Here is a 21935-nt window from a genome sequence, read left to right on the forward strand (position 1 = left end):
ATGCAACATAATCAAAATGTCAAAATAACCTGGAGAGCTTTTCTCTGAACCTATGTACCCTGATTGATTAATGTCACCCCATTAAAATTAATTTAAAAAATTACTTAAAATCCAAGTTCCAAAAAAACAAAATGAACAAACAAAAAAAGACAAGTTCCAGTTTCACCGGTTCTGCAAAGCCTGCTCCTGACTTACTTTCATCAGAATTAGAGCCATCTCTACTTACAGTCCTTCTAGCTCATTATTGTTGGGATAAAACCCAAGTTTCTCAAAATAGCAAAAAATCTGGCTAATGTCTGCCTTTCCAACCTCATCTTCCTGCCCCACTCTTACATTCTTTGTGCAAGTTAGAAGAACCACTGACTCACAGAGCCCTAAGGACATCACACTCATTCCTCCAGCTGGTATACCCTTTTACACCTGTCCCAGGTTAACTCCTTTTTATCTCCCAAAATTTATCTAAGGCATCGTCTCTTTTGGGCAGTCTTTCCTGGCATCCTAGGATAGGTTAAATGCCCTCTTCTGTACTTCCGGAGCATGCACTACTAATCTCTTGTCACAACAACTATTAGGATTAAACATGAATGTGTTTCTGCTTCACTATGTGCCTTCCTTATTAGTCTTTGAATATCCAGTACTCAGCACAGAGCAGATAGTAAACATGTTTGGAGAAAGGAGGGAGAACACGAGAACAAATTAAGAGAAGGGTCACTGATCCTCAAGCAAATCATACTGCATTGGTAACCAACCATTTCTAATGCCATGAAGCATACTAAATGTGTGCACATGCAGATACAGACATTCACACAAGGACCTGCATAAATACACATACAGACAAAGACACACAAATACCATTAAGTCTGAAGGCAAGCACAGGCCTCAGAATCAGCTGCTAATTCCTCCTTAGAAAGAATCAGAAGCTTAATATCTGAAGCAGGGATTTTCTCTCTCTGCTGGCTTGACCATTTCTGGCTACCAGACTTAGGCCCAAAACTTTGTAGGGCCCAGATCCTGCCTAGACTAACAGCATCTTTGGGCTCTTGATTACATTTCTGGCTCTTCTCTTACCTCTAGGTCCTGTACACTGTACTGTAGCCTAACCTTTTCCTTCGAACTTTCTCCTTAATCCTCGACCTGGCGTATGAGTTTCTCTCAGCTCTACTTCCTTGGGTCAGTGTTCCTCCCCTCCCTCCACTTCTCATCATAAACGGACATATCTAAATACAGAAAGATGAATACAAATACAGAAAGGAACAAAATGATGTATGTGTACACACACATATACAGGGAAACAAACACGAAAGCACAGAGAGAGATATATACAATGTGTAGGCACACACAGAGAGAAATGTTCAAGCATCACTAATTCCAGTCATCAAGAGGATTGCCATCAAGTATAGACAAATCAGAGCTCCAGGCAGTCAAAGATAAGCAAAGAGGTACTGTGTTAGGCTTGCTCTTAAGTTTACCGGCTGCAAGCACTTTGCTTGACTAGTGCATGAGCATGTGGCTGCACCACGAGTGTATAGCCTATATAAGGTAATGGGTGTGTGCTCTCGAGAGATGGGGGATTGCAGATGAGCAGATGGCCTGCCCACCACTGTGAGGGGCCATTTTGCTGTTTGTCTGCCTGAGAGGCAGTTTCCCCTGCCTGTGTGCTTGCCCGCCATCGTGAGACTTTATTAAACAGGAATGGCTCAACGCTTTCTAGCTCCACAGTTTTTCTACCATCTGCCTGAATCCAATGTGGACCTGCCTGGCCTTGGCCACAGGCATTACAGTGAGTTGCGGATCCAGCACCAGCAATGGTTTGAACAGGAGCGAGCACTGGAGAAGGAAGCCAAATGGGTTCATGAGTTGAAGTTTGCCCTTGAGGTTGAACATTGGCAGTGGCAGTTGTTGGAGGAACAACTGTGGGTTCAGCTTCAGGCCAAAGATGGAGCTGTGTCAGTGGAGTGGCTCTGAGTCGGTGGGAGCAGGCGTTTCCAGCTCCTCTTCTAAGGATGAGGCTCAGGCTGCACCTGCTGTCCAGACTCGGAGCCTGGCCAGTGGTCACCAATAAGGTAAACACCAAGCAGCCAAGAGTCTCTCAGGTGCAGCCACAGCCTCCTCCCCAGGTAGTGGAACACTCTGTACTCTGGCTCTATACCCAGACAGAGCTGATGGAGTTGGGGGTGAAATTCAGGCAAAAACCCACTGAGCTCCTGGCAGCCTGCTTGGTTCGGCTGCAGGACACAGGGGGTGGATGGCACCATATGCTCCAGAACAGAGACGGACCCTAAGGCTGTGAAGGCTGCTGACCGTGCTGCCCCACACCCCAAAACTAACAAGAGAAATAGGCCTGTGAAAGTTACCTCAACACAGATGTGGGTAGATTTGATTGCAGCCAGGGCAGATAGAGAGAAATTAGATGGCAGGTCTAATAAAGTCTTGTTGGAACTTTGGTGGCAGCTTGAGTCAGAACAGAGGTTTTAGCCTCTGAAAAAGTGGGGGTAGTGGGTGGCTCCAGTATCTGCCAGGAAAATGGCTGGTGTTCAGGTTATAGGATCCCCAAGACCCCATTATCCCAGTTTAACTAGGGGGAAGGGCAAGGGACCCATCCAACAGGGATGGGCAATATGCTAAATGGGAGATTCATGCCAAATACTCTGGAACATGAGAGAAGAAGAGTCATTTCCCACCATAAGGAAACAAAATTTATTGGAGGAAACTTTTTATCTAGGCCAATAATACTCAACCAGGAGCAATTCTGTCCCCAGGGCAATTGACAATTGGCAATAAAGACATTTTTGGTTGTTATAACTTGGAGATGGGTTAAGATAGAGAGTTGCTACTGGCATCCAGTGGGTAGAGGCCAGGGATGCTGCTAAACACCCTACAGTGCACAAGTCAGCTCCCCACAGCAAAGAATTATCTGGCCCAAAATGTCAATAATGCTAAGGTTAAGAAACCATAATCGCCCTGGCTGGTTGGCTTAGTGGTAGAGCGTCGGCCTGGCGTGCAAAAGTCCTGGGTTCGATTCCCGGCCAGGGCACACAGGAGAAGCGCCCATCTGCTTCTCCACCCCTCCCCCTCTCCTTCCTCTCTGTCTCTCTCTTCCCCTCCTGCAGCGAGGCTCCATTGGAGCAAAGATGGCCCAGGCGCCGGGGATGGCTCCTTGGCCTCTGCCCCAGGTGCTAGAGCGGCTCTGGTCGCAACAGAGCGACGCCCCAGAGGGGCAGAGCATCACCCCCTGGTGGGCGTGCCGGGTGGATCCCGGTCGGGCGCATGCGGGAGTCTATCTGACTGTCTATCCCCGTTTCCAGCTTCGGAAAAATACAAAAAAAAAAAAAAAAAAGGAAACCATAATCTAGGCCTTGGTGGACAAGTGGAATTTTTATAGTAAAAAATGGGAGGCAAAGAGATGCCAGGATGCCAGGGTGAAGAATTATCTGGAGCAAAGGCACAATGACAGGATATGAAGAGCATGTTTGAGATGGCTATAACAAAGAGGAAGGGAATGCAGTGTAATGTGAACTAGTCAGGTGAGCTAGTCAGATTGTGGAAGCACTGAAGGGCAGGTTAGAGGCCACTTACAGTTTCATCATCTCTAAAATAGACTTAATACTACCTAATCATAGAGTGGTTGAGGATTAAATGAAGCTGTATATGCAATCAGTTGGCATAGGGTTTGTTACATGGTAGGGATGCTCCTATTCCACCACATTCCCTTTACAAGGTAAGAGTAATGATCAGTTGTGCTTTTTAGTAATTCCAGTATTAGTAGAAAAAGACAAAATTATAGGCAAGACTATACAATGAAATCATTAGGGCACAAAACAAGACATTCTAATTAGAGTTAAATTAAGTGATATAGATAGATTGTATGGTACATGAGTTAGTACTGAAATGAGAAAGGTCAATGTGGTTGGGAAAGTTCATGAAAAGTGAGCCTGGAGCATTCCAGAGGACTCCTAAGACTGATACAGGGCCAGGGGTTGGAGAGAGGGTGTGATAAGTTAATTCCAGGTAGAGAGAACTACGTGAGCAAAGAAAGGGGACTGGGATAAACATGGAATGACTATGAGACAAAAGCCACACAGAATGGTAGGAGGTGCATCTAGAGTAGTGATTTTCAACCTTTTTCATCTCATGACACACATAAACTACTTACTAAAATTCTGCGGCACACCAAGAAATATGTATTTTGCCCATACACAAAATTTTGTGCTATATACACACACACAAAAATTAGTCAGATATTGTGTGCTTAAAAAATTCTTGTGGGAAAAAAAAAATTCTTGTGGAACACCAGTTGAAAAATCACTGGTCTACAAAATTTTAAGAAAAAGACTAAAATCAGATTTGAATGGAGTGGTAGGCATAGGAAGTCAGATGGAACAAGAAAAGGAAATCATGCAGAAGATACAAAACCAAATGTAGTTTAGAAAGATCGTTGGTAGCATATACAACATGACCTGGTGGAGAAGAAACGAGAGGCAAGGGAACACTTAGAGGTATCTACAGCTGTTTGGATATAAGGAAATGAGGCCCAAAGCTTGAGGTGGAATAACAATTATTATTAATCATGATAATAATTTATGAGTATAACTCAGCTACTTACCTTCATCCAATTAGCCCATGCTGACCACAGCACAGGGCTTCTCTCTCCCTCCCTATATACTACTTCCCATCAAGTCCAAGTCCCACTGGTCCTTTGGATATTGCACATGGAACTGCTGGCTGCTCCCCTCAGGGTTTAGTTCTTCCATCTCTGATTCCACCCAGTGCCAGATTCTGTCTTTCTCCAATCCTCAAGGCAATTTCTACACTGCTAAAGTCAAGTAGATCTGATAACTATATGGCTTTGTTGTTCAAAATCCTCTAGGACTTCCAGATGGGTAGAAAAAAATTAGACGTTCTCAACTGGCCCTTCTGTAAAGTACACAGACATAGGCAGGAGGCTGGGTAAGCTACCAGAAAATTTTCAGCCTACTAGAAATTTCAGCCCTACTCCTTAATATCAGGCACTCAGGCAAAGATAAAACTACCATTGCAGCATGCTGGCCCTAGTCAAGTCAGCCAAGCTGCTGGGGTGGCTCCCATAGCTGAATGCTGGGATGCCATGAGATGATGAGAGAGCTGATTTGAAATTTTTGCTATTCAGGCCGTCTTCACTGTCTGTACCACCATGCTGAGGACAGAAAAAAATATGGATTTAGCACCTACATGTGCTAGGCATTTGTATGGCCAGGTGCCATGGCCATGCAGATTCCCATTGGATTCAGGCAGATGGTAAAGGAAATGTGGAGCTGAAGGATGGTGGACCATTCCATTTATTAGTCTCACAACTGCGCACAAGCAAGCAGGCAGGGCAAAACTGCTTCTCCCTCTCTCTTTGGACTCACAAGCAAAACAGGTGGGGGACCCCTTCTGCAGCAAACAATAGCAAGAAATAGCCTGTTCCAATGACAGCAGGTAATCCACAATTTACAATCTGCCGCCTTGAGGCCAAGCACCTACAACCTAACACACATAGTGCTGCCCAGTGCTCATGTACCAGTCAGGCAAAGTACAAGGTGAGCAAGCCTAACACATTTGTAACACACTTGTTTGCCCAACAGCATTATACTTATGGATTTGTGTACATTAAATTCTTACAACAGGTAATCCTGCAAAGCGTTATCCTCCTCAAATAGCTGAATAAAATGAGGCTCAGAAAGGTGAAATTATTTGCCTATTTGTCACATAGCCAGTAAGTGGCAAAGCCAAGTTTTGAACACAGGCCTGTCTGCATCAAAATGTATGATAACAATAACAATAATAGCAATAATAATAAAGAATGACCTTTATTGAGCCTTTTCTACAATACATGTCAGGCATTATACTAAGTGCTTTATATGCATTATTTCATTTAATCTTTACAACAGCTTCATGAGTGCCTATTATTATTAGTCCACTTCTAATAAAGAAACTGTGTCTTAAAGAGAATAAGTAACTTCTCCAAGTTTCCACAGCTGGTAAAGGCACAGCCAGGTTTAAAGTCTGTGTGTAACCCTGTGCAATCTTTCTACACCAGACGCCACAGACACTAACAGAAGCAGATGTAGATTTTGCAGCTTCCTGGCCTTATAGTGCTTCCTATTCATCCCACCCCACAAGATGTGTGATCACACCCTTGCTCAAGATTTCCATCTCAGCCTGACACCATGCTGCTACAGTGATATCAGTCAATCATTCCACACAGTGATTATGCACATATTCTGTATCAGGCCACAGCCATGGCTCGATTGGTTCAAGCACATCGGCCCCAGCCAATGAAGATGGCTCCATGGAGCCTCCACTTCAGGTGCTAAAAGTAGCTCAGTTGGGAGCATGGCCCCAGATGAGCAGAGCATCGGCCCCCAACGGGGGTTTCTGGGTGGATCCCAGTTGGGGTGCATGCAGGAGTCTATCTCTCTATCTCCTCTCCTCTCACTTGGAAAAGAAGGGGAAAATTTTTTTTTTTTAATTTTCCCATTTTCTATTGAGTTGCTTGTTTTCTACTGTTGAATTATGAGAGTTCTTAATTTGTACTGGGAACCTTTAATAGCATTTTTCTCACTTAATCTTAATAAGAGCCCTGCAAGGGTAGAAATCACTAACCACCATCTTACCCTGAGAAAATCAAAGGGGATGTCATTAAGCCACTATAACCTGATCATAGTTCAGCCTAATTTTAGAGTTTACTCATTCTTAGTCACCTATGACAAACAAACCACTAGAATGCAGGCTCTGTAAAAGTATCTTATCAGTTTGTTCATTGTAGACTCCAAAACCCTATAAACATTACCTGACACATTACAGGTATTCAATCAGAATTTGTTTACTGGGCCCTGGTTGGTTGACTCAGCGGTAAAGCAGTTGGCCCTGTGGGTGAAAGTCCCAGGTTCGATTCCGGCCAGGGCACACAGAAGTGACCATCTGCTTCTCCACCCCTTCCCCCTCCCCTTCTCTCTCTCTCTCTCTCTCTTCTCCTTCCACAGCCATGGCTTGAATGGTTCAAGCAAGCTGGCCCCAGGCACTGAGGATGGCTCCATGGCCTCGCCTCAGGTGCTGAAATAGCTCAGTTGCAGAGCAACAGAGCTGCTTCCCCAGATGGGCAGAGCATCACCCTGTAAGGGGCTTGCCAGTGTATTCCAGTCAGGGCACATGCAGGAATCTGTTTCTCTGCCTCACTGCCTTCCCACCTCTCACTTAATTTAAATTTATTTATTTATTTATTTATTTATTTATTTATTTATTTTACAGAGACAGAGAGAGAGAGTCAGTGAGAGGGATAGACAGGGACAGACAGACAGGAACAGAGAGATGAGAAGCATCAATCATTAGTTTTTCGTTGTGCATTGCAACACTCTAGTTGTTCATTGAATGCTTTCTCATATGTGCCTTGACCATGGGGCTACAGCAGACTGAGTAACCTCTTGCTCGAGCCAGCAACCTTGGGTCCAAGCTGGTGAGCTTTTTGCTCTAACCAGGTGAGCCTGCACTCAAGTTGGTGACCTCGGGGTCTCGAACCCGGGTCCTCCGCATCCCAGTCCGACGCTCTATCCACTGTGCCATTGCTTGGTCAGGCCCTCTCACTTAATTTAAAAAAAAAAAAACTTCTTTTTTTTTTTAATGGTGAATAAACATTCATGTAGGCTCCAGAAAAGAAAATAACACTGCTCAGAGCCTGGCCAGTCAAAAGGACAGTGGTTTTAGGCAGGCCCTTGTCTGTCCACCTCAGATTGTCAGGACAACCTGAGAGTACCATCCCATTGCAGCAAACCCTTTTCCCGCGAGCAGTGTCCCCACCAGAGCCATAAATAGAACACAGGTCATAAATTCTCACACTGCCAGGCTGGCAGAATTCCCTGCCAGGTTGGCAAGAAGGGCACCATCACCAATAGTGGCATCTTGCTCATCTGAAGGACCCATAATCTACAGCCTCGGCTATCTAGGATAGAAACAAGCAAAGATGGCACATGAGCAACCATACTAGCTTCCCCATACATGAAAAATATTATATTTCCAATAAAAGGCCTGCTGAGTCTCAGTTTACTATAAGTCTAAGTTCATTCTTACAGCAGGATACAGCAATTAGAAATAAGAATGAATCAAAGACAAGAAATCTATAAGAAGAAATCACAACCATGCCTATCGGACTGTAGGCACTGAGGAAAATAGTACAAGAAGCCCTAAAGACATGATTTGAATAATCCAAAAAATGTTAACACTCTGCTCTCAACAATATGTAAGCAGAACGACTTACTTCAAAAATGGCCAAAAAAAGCCCTGGCCGGTTGGCTCAGTGGTAGAGCGTCGGCCTAGCGTGCAGAGGACCTGGGTTCGATTCCCGGCCAGGGCACACAGGAGAAGCGCCTATTTGCTTCTCCACCCCTCCGCCGCGCTTTCCTCTCTGTCTCTCTCTTCCCCTCCCGCAGCCAAGGCTCCATTGGAGCAAAGATGGCCCGGGCGCTGGGGATGGCTCTGTGGCCTCTGCCTCAGGCGCTAGAGTGGCTCTGGTCGCAACATGGTGACGCCCAGGATGGGCAGAGCATCGCCCCCTGGTGGGCAGAGCATCGCCCCATGGTGGGCATGCCGGGTGGATCCCAGTCGGGCGCATGCGGGAGTCTGTCTGACTGTCTCTCCCTGTTTCCAGCTTCAGAAAAATGAAAAAAAAAAAAAAAGGGCCAAAAAAATTTTTTTTCTTTTTTGTATTTTTGTATTTTTATGAAGCTGGAAATGGGAAGGCAGTCAGACAGACTCCCGCATGCGCCCGACCGGGATCCACCAGGCATGCCCACCAGGGGGCGAAGCTCTGCCCAGCTGGGGCGCTGCTCTGTTGCGACCAGAGCCACTCTAGCGCCTGGGGCAGAGGCCAAGGAGCCATCCCCAGCGCCCGGGCCATCTTTGCTCCAATGGAGCCTTGGCTGCGGGAGGGGAAGAGAGAGACAGAGAGGAAGGAGATGGGGAGGGGTGGAGAAGCAGGTAGGCGCCTCTTCTGTGTGCCCTGGCCAGGAATCGAACCCGGGACTTCCGCGCGCCAGGCCGACGCTCTACCACTGAGCCAACCAGCCAGGGCCCAAAATTTTTTTAAAGCTCTAGCACTGAGGTTATAGTTCAAATTATCTGAAAAACTTACTGATGTTAGGTTGAATCAATGAGGCCTTAACGGAGTATCCCTTTAGACATCTACTAAGGTCTCTGAATAATCAGCAATGCTTTTAAATGGGTAATAAAAATCTCAGGTCCTCGATGGCCAGTACAACCAGGGTTTCCTCTCTGGTGCCGCAGTGCTCATTATCCAATGCTCTAAGCCCTGAGCTGCCTACCCAACTTTCTAGTTAGATCCTGAACTCCAAGGTCGTCTCATATATGGATAGACTGACTTATGCACATACTTTTGCTAATATTATTTTTGCTGTCATAGACAGTAGCTTGTGACTGATCATGAAAACCCTCACTAGCAGGCTATTCTAACCACCAGAGGCCTGAGATTGCAGTGAGAACATCTGAATCCAACCAAGGCAGAAGCTATGCTGAAAAAGAACAGCTCACCACTGGCACAGAGAAGGGTGACAGCTTTTGTGTTATTATAGAACAGTTTGTGCTGATGAGCTTTTTGTTGTGGTAACATTCCTCTAAAAAGAACATTTTCTTTCTCCTCTCATTTACAGACCAATTCAGCAGAAAGTGAAAAAAGAAGGAAGAGCAATGACAAGGATAACCAGGAATTGGTGGTCTTGGATCATATCACCTTCTTAACTGCTATGCCATCCCTCTCCCAGTGCTATGGCCAGGCCCTAGAGGGACATCAGGACACCTCTATGCCTCATTCATCACCAGAAACGTGCCTCTATTTTCTTTCTTTTGTATTTTTCCGAGGTTAGGGGGGAGGCAGTCAGACAGACTCTCGCCTGTGCCCAACCAAGATCCACCCAGCTTGCCCACAAGGGGTCAATCCTCGGCCCATCTGGGGCATTGCTATTCTAGTGCCTGAGGCAGAGGCCATGAAGCCACCCTCAGCGCCCGGGCCAACTTTGCTCCAATGGAGTCTTGGCTGCGGGAGGGGAAGAGAAAGACAAAGAGGAAGGAGAGAGGGAAGGGTGGAGAAGCAGATGGGTGCTTCTCCTGTGTACCCTGACTGGGAATCAAACCCAGAACTTCCACAAGCCGGACCAACACTCTACCACTGAGCCAACCGGCCAGGGCCTACATGCCTCTATTTTCAACACAAAATTTGGTTCTCTGAGGACCAGTGACACTTCTAGATGCAACCAAAAGTTTAGGTATTTTCATCATGATTGTTGCCCATGCTCAAGAACCAAAAATTACCAGGTTTAAGAAGCACACATAGCTCAGCCTGGTTGCCTCAGCCCCACTTTCTTTTCCAGGTTTTTGTTCTACAGTTTTCAACCAGTCACTCTGTCTAACCAAACTTACCTACCATGCTTCTTTCTACCTCCACATTTCTTTGTTCATACCTGTTCCTACTATTCAGGCTGCCCCACCCCTCTGCTCTATCCAAATTCTACTTTTTCTCTAGGAAGTCTATCTTTTTTCCTCCTATAAATCCCTTAGACACTAACTAGTTCCACCTAATACCTAATCCCCTCTGCTTACCAATCAGTGGAGTGCTATATTCCACTTGCCCATCTTCAGTGCAGGGAGTTAATTACATACCTACCAAGGAAACCCTTCTATGATGAGACTGCTGTTAAGCAATTCTTTATTCTAGAAGATATACCTGTATTTTACTTTCCTTACATTGGTCCTGTCTCTGCCCTTAGACTAATAGAAACACTTCAGAAGTATTTAACAGCGTGAGCTTTGAAATCAGATCTGTGCTCATGTCTGGTACATACTTGAACAAAATACTTAACCTTTCAAGGCTCCAGCCCTTAATAATAATACCAACTTTATAAGGCTGTTAAGAAAGTTTAAAAATAACTATGCAAAGAGCTTAACACTGTACCTCAGATAGCTTAAGAATTTAATAAATGACAGCTAGTGCTATGGTTTTCATTGTTATCATCAATGTAATGTAAGTCTGATTCCTCCACTTCTAATGTAGTTGAAGACAGAAATTATATTACCCGAGACTTCTCTTTTCCAAGCTAAAGTTTCTTCACAGACTACAAATTATATAAGGACAGGTGTGTCTGTCCTGTTTACTGCCACACTCCCGTCTAGAACAGTGCCTGGCATATACATAATAGACACTCATAAATACCAACATGTATGCAAAGCTCTCCATTTCAAAGTTTCTATGCTCATCATTCATGCTACTCCTCTTTGTATAGACTATCACTGTTCCAATGCTTTTGATCACATGAGATTCAAAACGGAACTCAAAACTTAAAGGTGAGCTAAGCAGCAGAGAGGAGAGACTCCCTCATGATATACACTATATCACTACTAAAGATTTAGCACAACTTGGCAGCCTCATCAAACTGCTGGTTCACATTGAGCTTGAAATCAACTGAAACCTTAAATCTTTTTACACATGATGACTTTACTCTGAGCTCTCTGGAACTGGAACTGTAGTAAAACCAAAAGGTAAAACAATAACAGAGATTTTTTCGTTTCAAGATTCCTCTCACTTTTACTATCTGGACCACTCAGCTGGCTCCCAGCAACTGCAGCCTGGAATTCAGAATGATCTTTCTAAGACCACTTATTTCTTCCTCCCAAATAGAGTATAAGCTCCCAAAGGCAAGTTCTGACTGTCTTGCCTGACCAGGCAATGACTCAGTAAATAGAGCGTCAGCCTGGGACACTGAGGGCCCAGGTTCGAACCCCAAGGTCACTGGCTTGAGCATGGGCTCACTGGCTTAAGCATGGAATCATAGACATGACCACATGGTCTCTGGCTTGAAGACCAAGGTCAATGGATTGAACAAGGGGTCACTGGCTCTGCTGGAACCCCCTGGTCAAGGCATATATGAGAAAGCAATCAATAAATAACTAAGGTGTCGCAACTATGAGTTGATGTTTCTCATCTCTCTCCCTTCCTGTCTGTCCTTCTCTATCTCTCTATATATATATAAAAAAACCAATAATCCGACTGTCTTGCCTTCTCTACCACATGCTAATACAGGGCTGAGCACAGAGTAAGAACAACTTGATGCCCTCTGTCTACAGCGGGATTACAATAAGGATTCAGGGGAACTGTAGAGACCAACCTTGGGGCTCCCTCTCCCTCTCAAACAGCATAGCTCAGTCAGTGTTGTGCTTCTAGCCAGTAGGTGAAAGGGAGCCAGTCCAGGCACAGACGCAGACCTAAGGCCTGCACTCTGACCAGCTGGCTCCCAGAGGGCTGCTCTGCTGAGAATCACCTCTCCTGACAGGGATGAGTTCCCAGAGAACAAACCAGTATCAAAAACATCTCTCCACAGGGAGCAGTCTGTCTAGACAGCTTTCAAACAGGAAGAGAAGAGAGCCACAGCAGGGTGAGAGGGCTCACCTCATCACTTTCTTCCACATCCACATCACCATTGGCATCATCATCCATCAGCTTGTGGATGCTGCGGACTGCATCAAAGCTGAGCTTCTCATCCTCACTGTGGCACAGGGGCTTGTCAATCCGGCAAAACTCTGTACAGGAAAAGTAAGAGACAATATTACCGGCACTGCCACCCAACTTCCATTACCCACCTGTTTCAGCGTCCTTACCTTCTAGCACCTAACTTCTCATGAAGCCACTTAACTGGCTATTTGTACAGTGAGAAAAGTGTTTCATCTAGCCTTAAACACCTCCCCAAGGATGTGCTGAGCTCCTCTATTTAAGAACTCTTTATCAGCCCTAATAGTTCCCTTGCAAGGAAGCAAAGCATAAGACTAGGAATATACTGGGATCTAGATGAAGAACATGAAGAGGTAACTCAGAAGAAAAGATATATATAAATGAGAGAAAATATTTACAAATAATCAGTAAACATAGGAAAAAGCTTAGTATCACTAGTAATCAAAGTAGTACATATTCAAATGAAATATTTTTTTAATCAGTCAATAAGCAAATTAAATTACTCCAGTCTTTCTAGAAACAGAAAAACAGCCCATTCATTCTAATTCCAGAATAACATGTAGTTTTCCTTTTTGTTCACTTTGTCACTGCTGGCACATATAATGCCAGCCACAGGCTAAATGGGGAAACACTTCAGGTCATAGGCCTTCCCACAGACAGTTACATTCAACAAATATCTATCAGATATCTATGGTCCTAAGCTCATCTTGTACAACAGTTTGGGAAGTCTGGAGTGCAGCTACATCTGCCTGCCATCACATAGAACCATCCAGTCATGCAGAAGTAAAACCAGCACCAGAGCTTAGGCCACCCTAGTTCTTTGATGACAACTAATCCTCTCTCACAAACCTGAAAAACACCTAGCCTGACCCATGCACACAGAAGAAAGAGCCTGGAATCTATTCTTAGCTCTACCATGTGCCTCTAGGGTGGTGACTTCTTCTCTCCAGGACTCAAGTTACTTAAAAAAGATATTTTAACTATAATTTCTAGTATTTCTTCTAATTCCCAGATTCTAGCCTGACCAGTGGTGGCGCAGTAGATAGAGCATCAACCTGGGACTCTGAGGATCCAGGTTCAAAACTACAAGGTCGCCGGCTTGAGCATGGGATCATCAACATGATCCCATGGTCGCTGGCTTGAGCCCACAGGTCACTGGCTTGAGCCCAAGGTCTCTGGCTTGAGCAAGGGGTCACTGGCTCAGCTGGAGCCCCCGGTCAAGGCATGTGTGAAAAGCAATCAATGAGCAACTGAAAGTGGCACGACTACAAGTTGATGCTTCTCATCTCCCTCCCTTCCTGTCTGTCTCTCACTTAATTCCCAGATTCTAAAATTCCTCCTTTCTTTGACTCTGATCTTGATAACTATTTTCTAGGCAAAATATTCTTTAGATCACCTCCAAAGAAGTTAGACTTCCCAGATAATAGAAGATGATATCTGGAAAGAAAGCAGACAAGGTAAAGAGGTTGCTGCTCCAATGCCCTCTAGAAAGCACTGATCAAAGACCTGAAACACTCTAAACTATTTAATCATTTATTTGTCTGCTGGTCAGACAATGAGAAGACAAGACAAGTCACCTCCCTATCACTTGCTAGTTGCTCGAATACTTTTCAAAATGGGGAAGGGGTATAAATGTAGAACTTTTTAAGTATCCCAGATATGATTCAATAAAAATATGTTGAATATTGAAGTTCACAGATATTAACTAATGTGCCCAAAGTCAAAGGCAGCTGAAGAGCCACAGTGGGAGTCCAGGTCTACTGACTCCCAGACCAGTCCTTTACCTGACTGCCTTTATGCCAAGTTGACCAGATGGCTCTAGGTTGGTTTCATCTATTAGAAGCCACAAATGGAAATATTGTTAAGAAGCACATTGAAGAAATGGCTTTATAAAAGAAAAAAAGTTAGTCAAATAATATGCATACAAAATAAATATCTCCATGAAACCTTATGTTCCTCTACATTTGTCCTTCCAAGTTGGAATGAGGTGTACAGGGTGGGGTAAAGGGGTGGTGGATACTGAGGGAACGAATGTAGCCAAAGATTAAGGCAGGGGTCCCCAAACTACGGCCCGCGGGCCACATGCGGCCCCCTGAGGCCATTTATCCAGCCCCAGCTGCACTTCCGGAAGGGGCACCTCTTTCATTGGTGGTCAATGAAAGGAGCACATGGACCATCTCATTATCCAAAAGCAGGCCCATAATTCCCATTGAAATACTGGTCAGTTTCTTGATTTAAATTTACTTGTTTTTTATTTAAAATATTGTATTTGTTCCCGTTTTGTTTTTTTACTTTAAAATAAGATATGTGCAGTGTGCATAGGGATTTGTTCATAGTTTTTTTTATAGTCCGGCCCTCCAATGGTCTGAGGGACAGTGAACTGGCCCCCTGTGTAAAAAGTTTGGGGACCCCTGGATTAAGGCATTGTTTCTCAACTTCCTCACAAACAAGGGCTCTTGGCATGATTGTTTTCTTCATGGGTTCCTATCCTTCCCATCCAAAAAAAATTGCTATAAAGCAATAAGTAATGACTATTCCATGGATAAAGCACACACCACAGAGATTAACACAACCAACCTAACACTTTCCCTCCCTTATTTCTGTTTTTGTATTATTCAAAGCACATATAATTGCCCATGAGAGTTTTGTGATCAGCATATGATGTGTCCATTTAAACAACATTTATTAACTGTTCTTCATATGCCAGGCTGTAATCAGCATGGAGCATAAAGAGATGAATCAGGTTTCATCTTTGCTCTAAAAAAGCTGAATTATGAAAGTGGGGGAGACAGGCAATTAAATCGCCATAGGCTAAGTGCCATAATAGAATCAAGATTATTCTAGAGACAGCAAACTCTTTCTGTAAAAGGCCAGACAAGGAACAATTTAGGATTTATGGACCACATAGTCTCTATTGCAACTACTTAGCTTTATCATTGAGCACAAGCAGTCATAGATAAAACAGAAGTAAGTGAGTTTAACTGTATTCCAACAAAGCTTTCTTTTTTTTTTAAAATAATTTTATTTTTTTAATGGGGCGACAACAATAAATCAGGATACATATATTCAAAGATAACAAGTCCAGGTTATCTTGTCGTTCAATTATGTTGCATACCCATCACCCAAAGTCAGATTGTCCTCTGTCACCTTCTATCTAGTTTTCTTTGTGCCCCTCCCCCTCCCCCTTTCCCTTTCCCTCTCCCTCTCCCCCCTCCCCCCTCCCCCCGTAACCACCACACTCTTATCAATGTCTCCTAGTTTCACTTTTATGTTCCACCTACGTATGGAATAATACAGTTCCTGGTTTTTTCTGATTTACTTATTTCACTTCGTATCATGTTATCAAGATCCCACCATTTTGCTGTAAATGATCCGATGTCATCATTTCTTATGGCTAAGTAGTATTCCATAGTGTATATGTGCCACATCTTCTTTATCCAGTCATCTATTGACGGACTTTTTGGTTGTTTCCATGTCCTGGCCACTGTGAACAATGCTGCAATGAACATGGGGCTGCATGTGTCTTTACGTATCAATGTTTCTGAGTTTTTGGGGTATATACCCAGTAGAGGGATTGCTGGGTCATAAGGTAGTTCTATTTTCAGTTTTTTGAGGAACCACCATACTTTCTTCCATAATGGTTGTACTACTTTACATTCCCACCAACAGTGTATGAAGGTTCCTTTTTCTCCACAGCCTCTCCAACATTTGCTATTACCTGTCTTGTTAATAATAGCTAATCTAACAGGTGTGAGGTGGTATCTCATTGCAGTTTTGATTTGCATTTCTCTAATAACTAAAGAAGATGAGCATCTTTTCATATATCTGTTGGCCATTTGTATTTCTTCCTGGGAGAAGTGTCTGTTCATGTCCTCTTCCCATTTTTTTTATTGGATTGTTTGTTTGTTTGTTGTTGAGTTTTATAAGTTCTTTGTATATTTTGGATATTAGGCCCTTATTTGAGCTGTTGTTTGAAAATATCATTTCCCATTTAGTTGGCTGTCTGTTTATTTTGTTATCAGTTTCTCTTGCTGAGCAAAAACTTCTTAGTCTGATGTAGTCCCACCATTCATTAATTTTTGCCTTCACTTCTCTTGCCTTTGGAGTCAAATTCATAAAATGCTCTTTAAAACCCAGGTCCATGAGTTGAGTACCTATGTCTTCTTCTATGTACTTTATTGTTTCAGGTCTTATGTTTAGATCTTTGATCCATTTTGAGTTAATTTTAGTACAGGGGGACAAACTGTAGTCCAGTTTCATTCTTTTGCATGTGGCTTTCCAGTTTTCCCAGCACCATTTATTGAAGAGGCTTTCTTTTCTCCATTGTGTGTTGTTGGCCCCTTTATCAAAAATTATTTGACTATATATATGTGGTTTTATTTCTGGACTTTCTATTCTGTTCCATTGGTCTGAGTGTCTATTTTTCTGCCAATACCATGCTGTTTTGATTGTCGTGGCCCTATAATAGAGTTTGAAGTCAGGTATTGTAATGCCCCCAGCTTCATTCTTTTTCTTTAGGATTGCTTTGGCTATTCGGGGTTTTTTATAGTTCCATATAAATCTGATGATTTTTTGCTCTATTTCTTTTTAAAAAGTCATTGGAATTTTGATAGGAATTGCATTAAATTTGTATATTGCTTTGGGTAATATGGCCATCTTGATTATATTTATTCTTCCTAACCAAGAACAAGGTATATTCTTCCATCTCATTATATCTTTTTCGATTTCCCTTAACAATGGTTTATAGTTTTCATTATATAAGTCCTTTACATTCTTTGTTATGTTTATTCCTAAGTATTTTATTTTTTTTGTTGCAATCATGAAGGGGATTATTCTTTTGAGTTCGTTCTCAAATGTTTCATTGTTGGCATATAGAAAGGCTATTGACTTCTGTATGTTAATTTTGTATCCTGCGACCTTACTGTATTGGCTTATTGTTTCTAGTAGTCTTTTTGTGGATTCTTTGGGGTTTTCGATGTATAGGATCATATCATCTGCAAAAAGTGATACCTTTACTTCTTCTTTTCCGATATGGATGCCTTTTATTTCTTTGTCTTGTCTGATTGCTCTGGCTAGAACCTCTAGTACCACATTAAATAAGAGTGGAGAGAGTGGACAACCCTGTCTTGTTCCTGATTTAAGGGGGAAAGCCTTCAGTTTAGTGCCATTTAATATGATGTTAGCTGATTGTTTATTATATATGGCCTTTATCATGTTGAGATATTTTCCTTCTATACCCATTTTGTTGAGAGTCTTAAACATAAAATTGTGTTGTATTTTATCGAATGCCTTTTTTGCATCTATTGATAAGATCATGTGGTTTTTGTTCTTTGTTTTGTTGATATGGTGTATTACGTTAACCGTTTTACGTATGTTGAACCATCCTTGAGATTCTGGGATGAATCCCACTTGCTCATGATGTATTATTTTTTTAATATGTTGTTGTATTTGCTAGTATTTTGTTTAGTATTTTAGCATCTCCAACAAAGCTTTCTTTACAAAAACTGGTGATGAGTTGGATTTGACTTCTGGGTCATAGTTTGCTAACCACTGTTCTAGGAAACTATTGGTAGGACACCTGAACCACATTGAACTGATAGATTTCTGACTCAAAGGAAAGAAACCCAATATTTTTATTAGCCTGCATCCCCACACAGGTTTATCCTAAGTAAAGCACAACTTTAAAAAAAAATTTTTTTTTTTATTTTAGAGACAGAGGAAGAAAGAGAGAGATACATCAACTTGTTGTTCTACTTATTTATGCATTCATTGGTTGATTCTTGTATGTGCCCTGACCAGGGATCAAACCTGAAAACTTGGTGTATAGGAACGACACTCTAACCAAATGAGCTACCTGGCCAGGGCTAAAGCACAACTTCTAATAGGCTTTTTAAAATAATGAAAATAGTTTACTAAGCTCAAAGAACTGAGGGTCTCCTGGGTAGGAACCTTGAGTCAGCCAACCTCTTTCCCAAATGCCTACAGCAAGTCCAAAAAGTTTACACTTCAATCAACAGGCTCTGATTTGTAACCTGATCAGAGAGGAGACCTTTGTTGCTGCATCATCTCACATAGAGAAGGAAAAAATGGTTTGAAGATAAGGGAGTATAAAATCTTGATATCCCAGATGGCTATAGAAAAAAGACATGATTCAGGCCCTGGTCGAGTAGCTCAGTGGGTTAGAGCATTGTCCTGATAACACCAAGGTTGCGGGTTTGATAGGGCACAAACAAGAATCAAGCAATGAATGCATAAACAAGTAAATAACAAATCTCTCTCTCTCTCTCTCAAATCAATAAATTTTTCATTTCAAAACTATTTGAAATGTACCAGATTAGAAATTAAAACACAAATTCTGATATTTAGCAATTAATTCATTTTAAAATAATCATTCTCCTATGTGTTAATATAAATAACATGTTCTTATAAAAATAATTTTTTCTGGAAGGTGGAACTGTTTTTACATTTTTGTAAATCTCTTTAATGTCTGGCTTAATAGAAGACAGCTACATCGCTTCTCGGCCTTTTGGCTAAGATCAAGTGAAGATAGCTTTAGAGTCTTATTGTATCTGTATCCGCATTCAGTACATTGTGGGGTGTTTTTTTTTAAACATTTATTTTTTTAATTAATTAATTTTTTTTTTTACAGGGACAGAGAGAGAGTCAGAGAGAGGGATAGATAGGGACAGACAGACAGGAGGATAGATAGGGACAGACAGACAGGAATGGAGAGAGATGAGAAGCATCAATCATCAGTTTTTCGTTGTGACACCTTAGTTGTTCATTGATTGCTTTCTCATATGTGCCTTGACCGTGGGCCTTCAGCAGACTGAGTAACCCCTTGCTGGAGCCAGCGACCTTGGGTCCAAGCTGGTGAGCTTTCTGCTCAAGCCAGATGAGCTCGCGCTTAAGCTGGTGACCTCGGGGTCTCAAACCTGGGTCCTTCCTCATCCCAGTACGACGCTCTATCCACTGCGCCACCGCCTGGTCAGGCCAGCACATTGGGTTTTTTGTTTGTTTGTTTGTTTGTTTGTTTGTTTGTTTGTTTACAGAGACAGATAGAGAGTCAGAGAGAGGGATAGACAGGGACAGACAGACAGGAATGGAGAGATGAGAAGCATCAATCATTAGTTTTTGGTTGTGCATTGCGACACCTTTGTTGTTCACTGATTGCTTTCTCATATGTGCCTTGACCATGGGGCTACAGCAGACCGAGTAACCACTTGCTCAAGCCAGAGACCTTGGGTCCAAGCTGGTGAGCTTTTGCTCTAACCTGATGAGCCCGCGCTAAAGCTGGCGACCTTGGGGTCTCGAACCTGGGTCCTCTGCATCCCAGTCCAATGCTCTATCCACTGCGCCACCGCCTGGCCAGGCCAGTACATTGTTTTGATTGAAGATCAAGACAGGCCCAGGCTGGCTGGCTCAATGGTAGAGCATCAGCCCAGCATGTCAATGTTCTGGCTTCGATTCCCAGTCAGGGCACACAGGAGAAGCGGTCATCTGTTTCTCCACCCCTAATCCTACTCTCTTTTCTCTCTTCCCCTCCTACAGCCATGGCTCAATTGGTTTGAGTACATCAGCCCGGGTACTGAAAATGGCTCCATGGAGCCTCTGCCTCAGGGGCTAAAAATAGCTCATTTGTGAGTATGGCCTCAGATGGGCAGAGCATCGACCCCAGACGGGAGGGTGCCAGGTAGATCCAGTTGTGAAGCATATGGGATTGTGTCTCTTTATCTCCCCTCCCTCTCACTTAGAAAAGAAGGAATAAAAGAAGGGAGATCAAAATATACATATGCAGTTGGAAAAGGCAAGAGTATTTTAATAACCTTTCAGATAATCGTGGACACTCTTCTTTGATACTACACCAAAACTCAACAAGTATTAAGTTTATTAAAGGTTAGCTGCAGTGTAAATTCTGAAACTATATGGGTGAACTTTTTGTACTCTGTTACAGTAAAATCCGTTGGCTTATTTTGCACTTTGAACAGATCTTTTATCCATTCGTGATTTTGTAACATAATACACTGGTCACTTAGAAACTACTGATTCAGCCTAACCACGTGGTGGCACAGTGGACAGAATGTCAGAATGGGACACAGAGGACCCAGGTTCAAAACCCGAAGTCGCCAGCTTGAGCGTGGGCTCACCAGCTTGAGCGGGGTTGCTAGCTTGAGTAAGGGATCATAGACATGACTCCATGGTCACTGACTTGAGCCCAAAGGTCACTGGCTTGAATCCTAAGGTCACTGGCTTGAAGCCTAAGGTCGCTGGCTTGAAGCCTAAGGTCGCTGGCTTAAGCCCAAGGTCGCTTGCTTGAGCAAGGGGTCACTGGCTCAGCTAGAGCCCCCTGATCAAGGCACATATGAGAAAGCAACCAGTGAACAACTAAGGAGCTGCAACAAAGAATTAATGCTTCTCATCTCTCTTCCTTCCTGCCTGTCTGTCCCTATCTGTCCCTCTCGCTAAAAAAAAAAATTTTTTAAAGCTACTGATTCAATGAGTTAGAGCTTCCAAATTTGACACATTTTATTTATACAATATCAAAATAATCACAATTATTAATATCCCCACTGATTTAATGAGAAAAGCTTTAAATATGGGGAAGCTGTCAAATTCACAGTGGCAAATACAGATTTTCTAAAATTCTAACTTTGAATTAAAAGCTAAAATTTTGCATTGGCAACAAATACTACCACTTGTTTTCCTTGAAGCAGACTCACTTCATTGTTTTTCAAGAAAATGTCTGCCAAATATACTGCTCACAAAAATTTGAAGATATTTTATCCCTTCATATTCATTTTGAAATATCCCCTAATTTTTGTGAGTAGTGTATATAAATCTAAGTAACTGCCTGTGTTGTACTTTAAAGTAAAATAGTGTTCCCTGAAAAAAAGGAAAAGATGTAGTTCAGTTTGCAACTCAGTCACACAAATGCTTTTCCTTGAGATAAACATCAAACTTCTACATGCAGCAAAGTGCTTTGTGTATAACTTCCTGTTTCATCACACAGAATACTAAAGAGACATGTATTCATAGGATACAATAAAATTAATAAATTTTTACTTTTTTATTGAAAACGTTTTTAAAAAACTGAGTGACATGAAACTAGCAGTTTTGTGCCAATACTTTGATTCCTGTTAAAGTGCAGGAGTTTTACCTACTAATTACTTTTGTACCATCAGTGCAAATGTACACACAGTGAAAAAACCAAATAGCATCTGAGCATTATTAAAATCACTTTGACCTGCTGGACCCCCAAAAAGATCTTGGTGACTCCCAGTGGTCTGCAGGCCACACTCTTAACCACTAGCAGACAAAATCACAAAGTCCTTTGTCTCACGTCCAAATCCCTTCTTTCTCCAAGTAGATTTAATCAATTACTGTTGGATGGCCCAAAGCACTTTGT

At 42.7% G+C, this 21935-nt stretch overlaps 1 protein-coding gene across 6 annotated transcripts in view; it reads right to left on the reverse strand.

Moving 5' to 3' along the window:
* Positions 1 to 21935, reverse strand: part of STIM1 (stromal interaction molecule 1) — a 235037-nt gene that overhangs the window by 92416 nt on the left and 120686 nt on the right. For all 6 annotated transcript variants that reach the window (XM_066367057.1, XM_066367065.1, XM_066367074.1 and 3 more), the window contains exon 2: positions 12470 to 12600. In XM_066367057.1, coding sequence (XP_066223154.1) covers positions 12470 to 12600 — 131 coding nt within the window. The remainder of the gene's footprint in view (positions 1 to 12469; positions 12601 to 21935) is intronic.

Source organism: Saccopteryx leptura, chromosome 1, assembly GCF_036850995.1.
Source record: "Saccopteryx leptura isolate mSacLep1 chromosome 1, mSacLep1_pri_phased_curated, whole genome shotgun sequence".
NCBI classification, from domain to species: domain Eukaryota; kingdom Metazoa; phylum Chordata; class Mammalia; order Chiroptera; family Emballonuridae; genus Saccopteryx; species Saccopteryx leptura.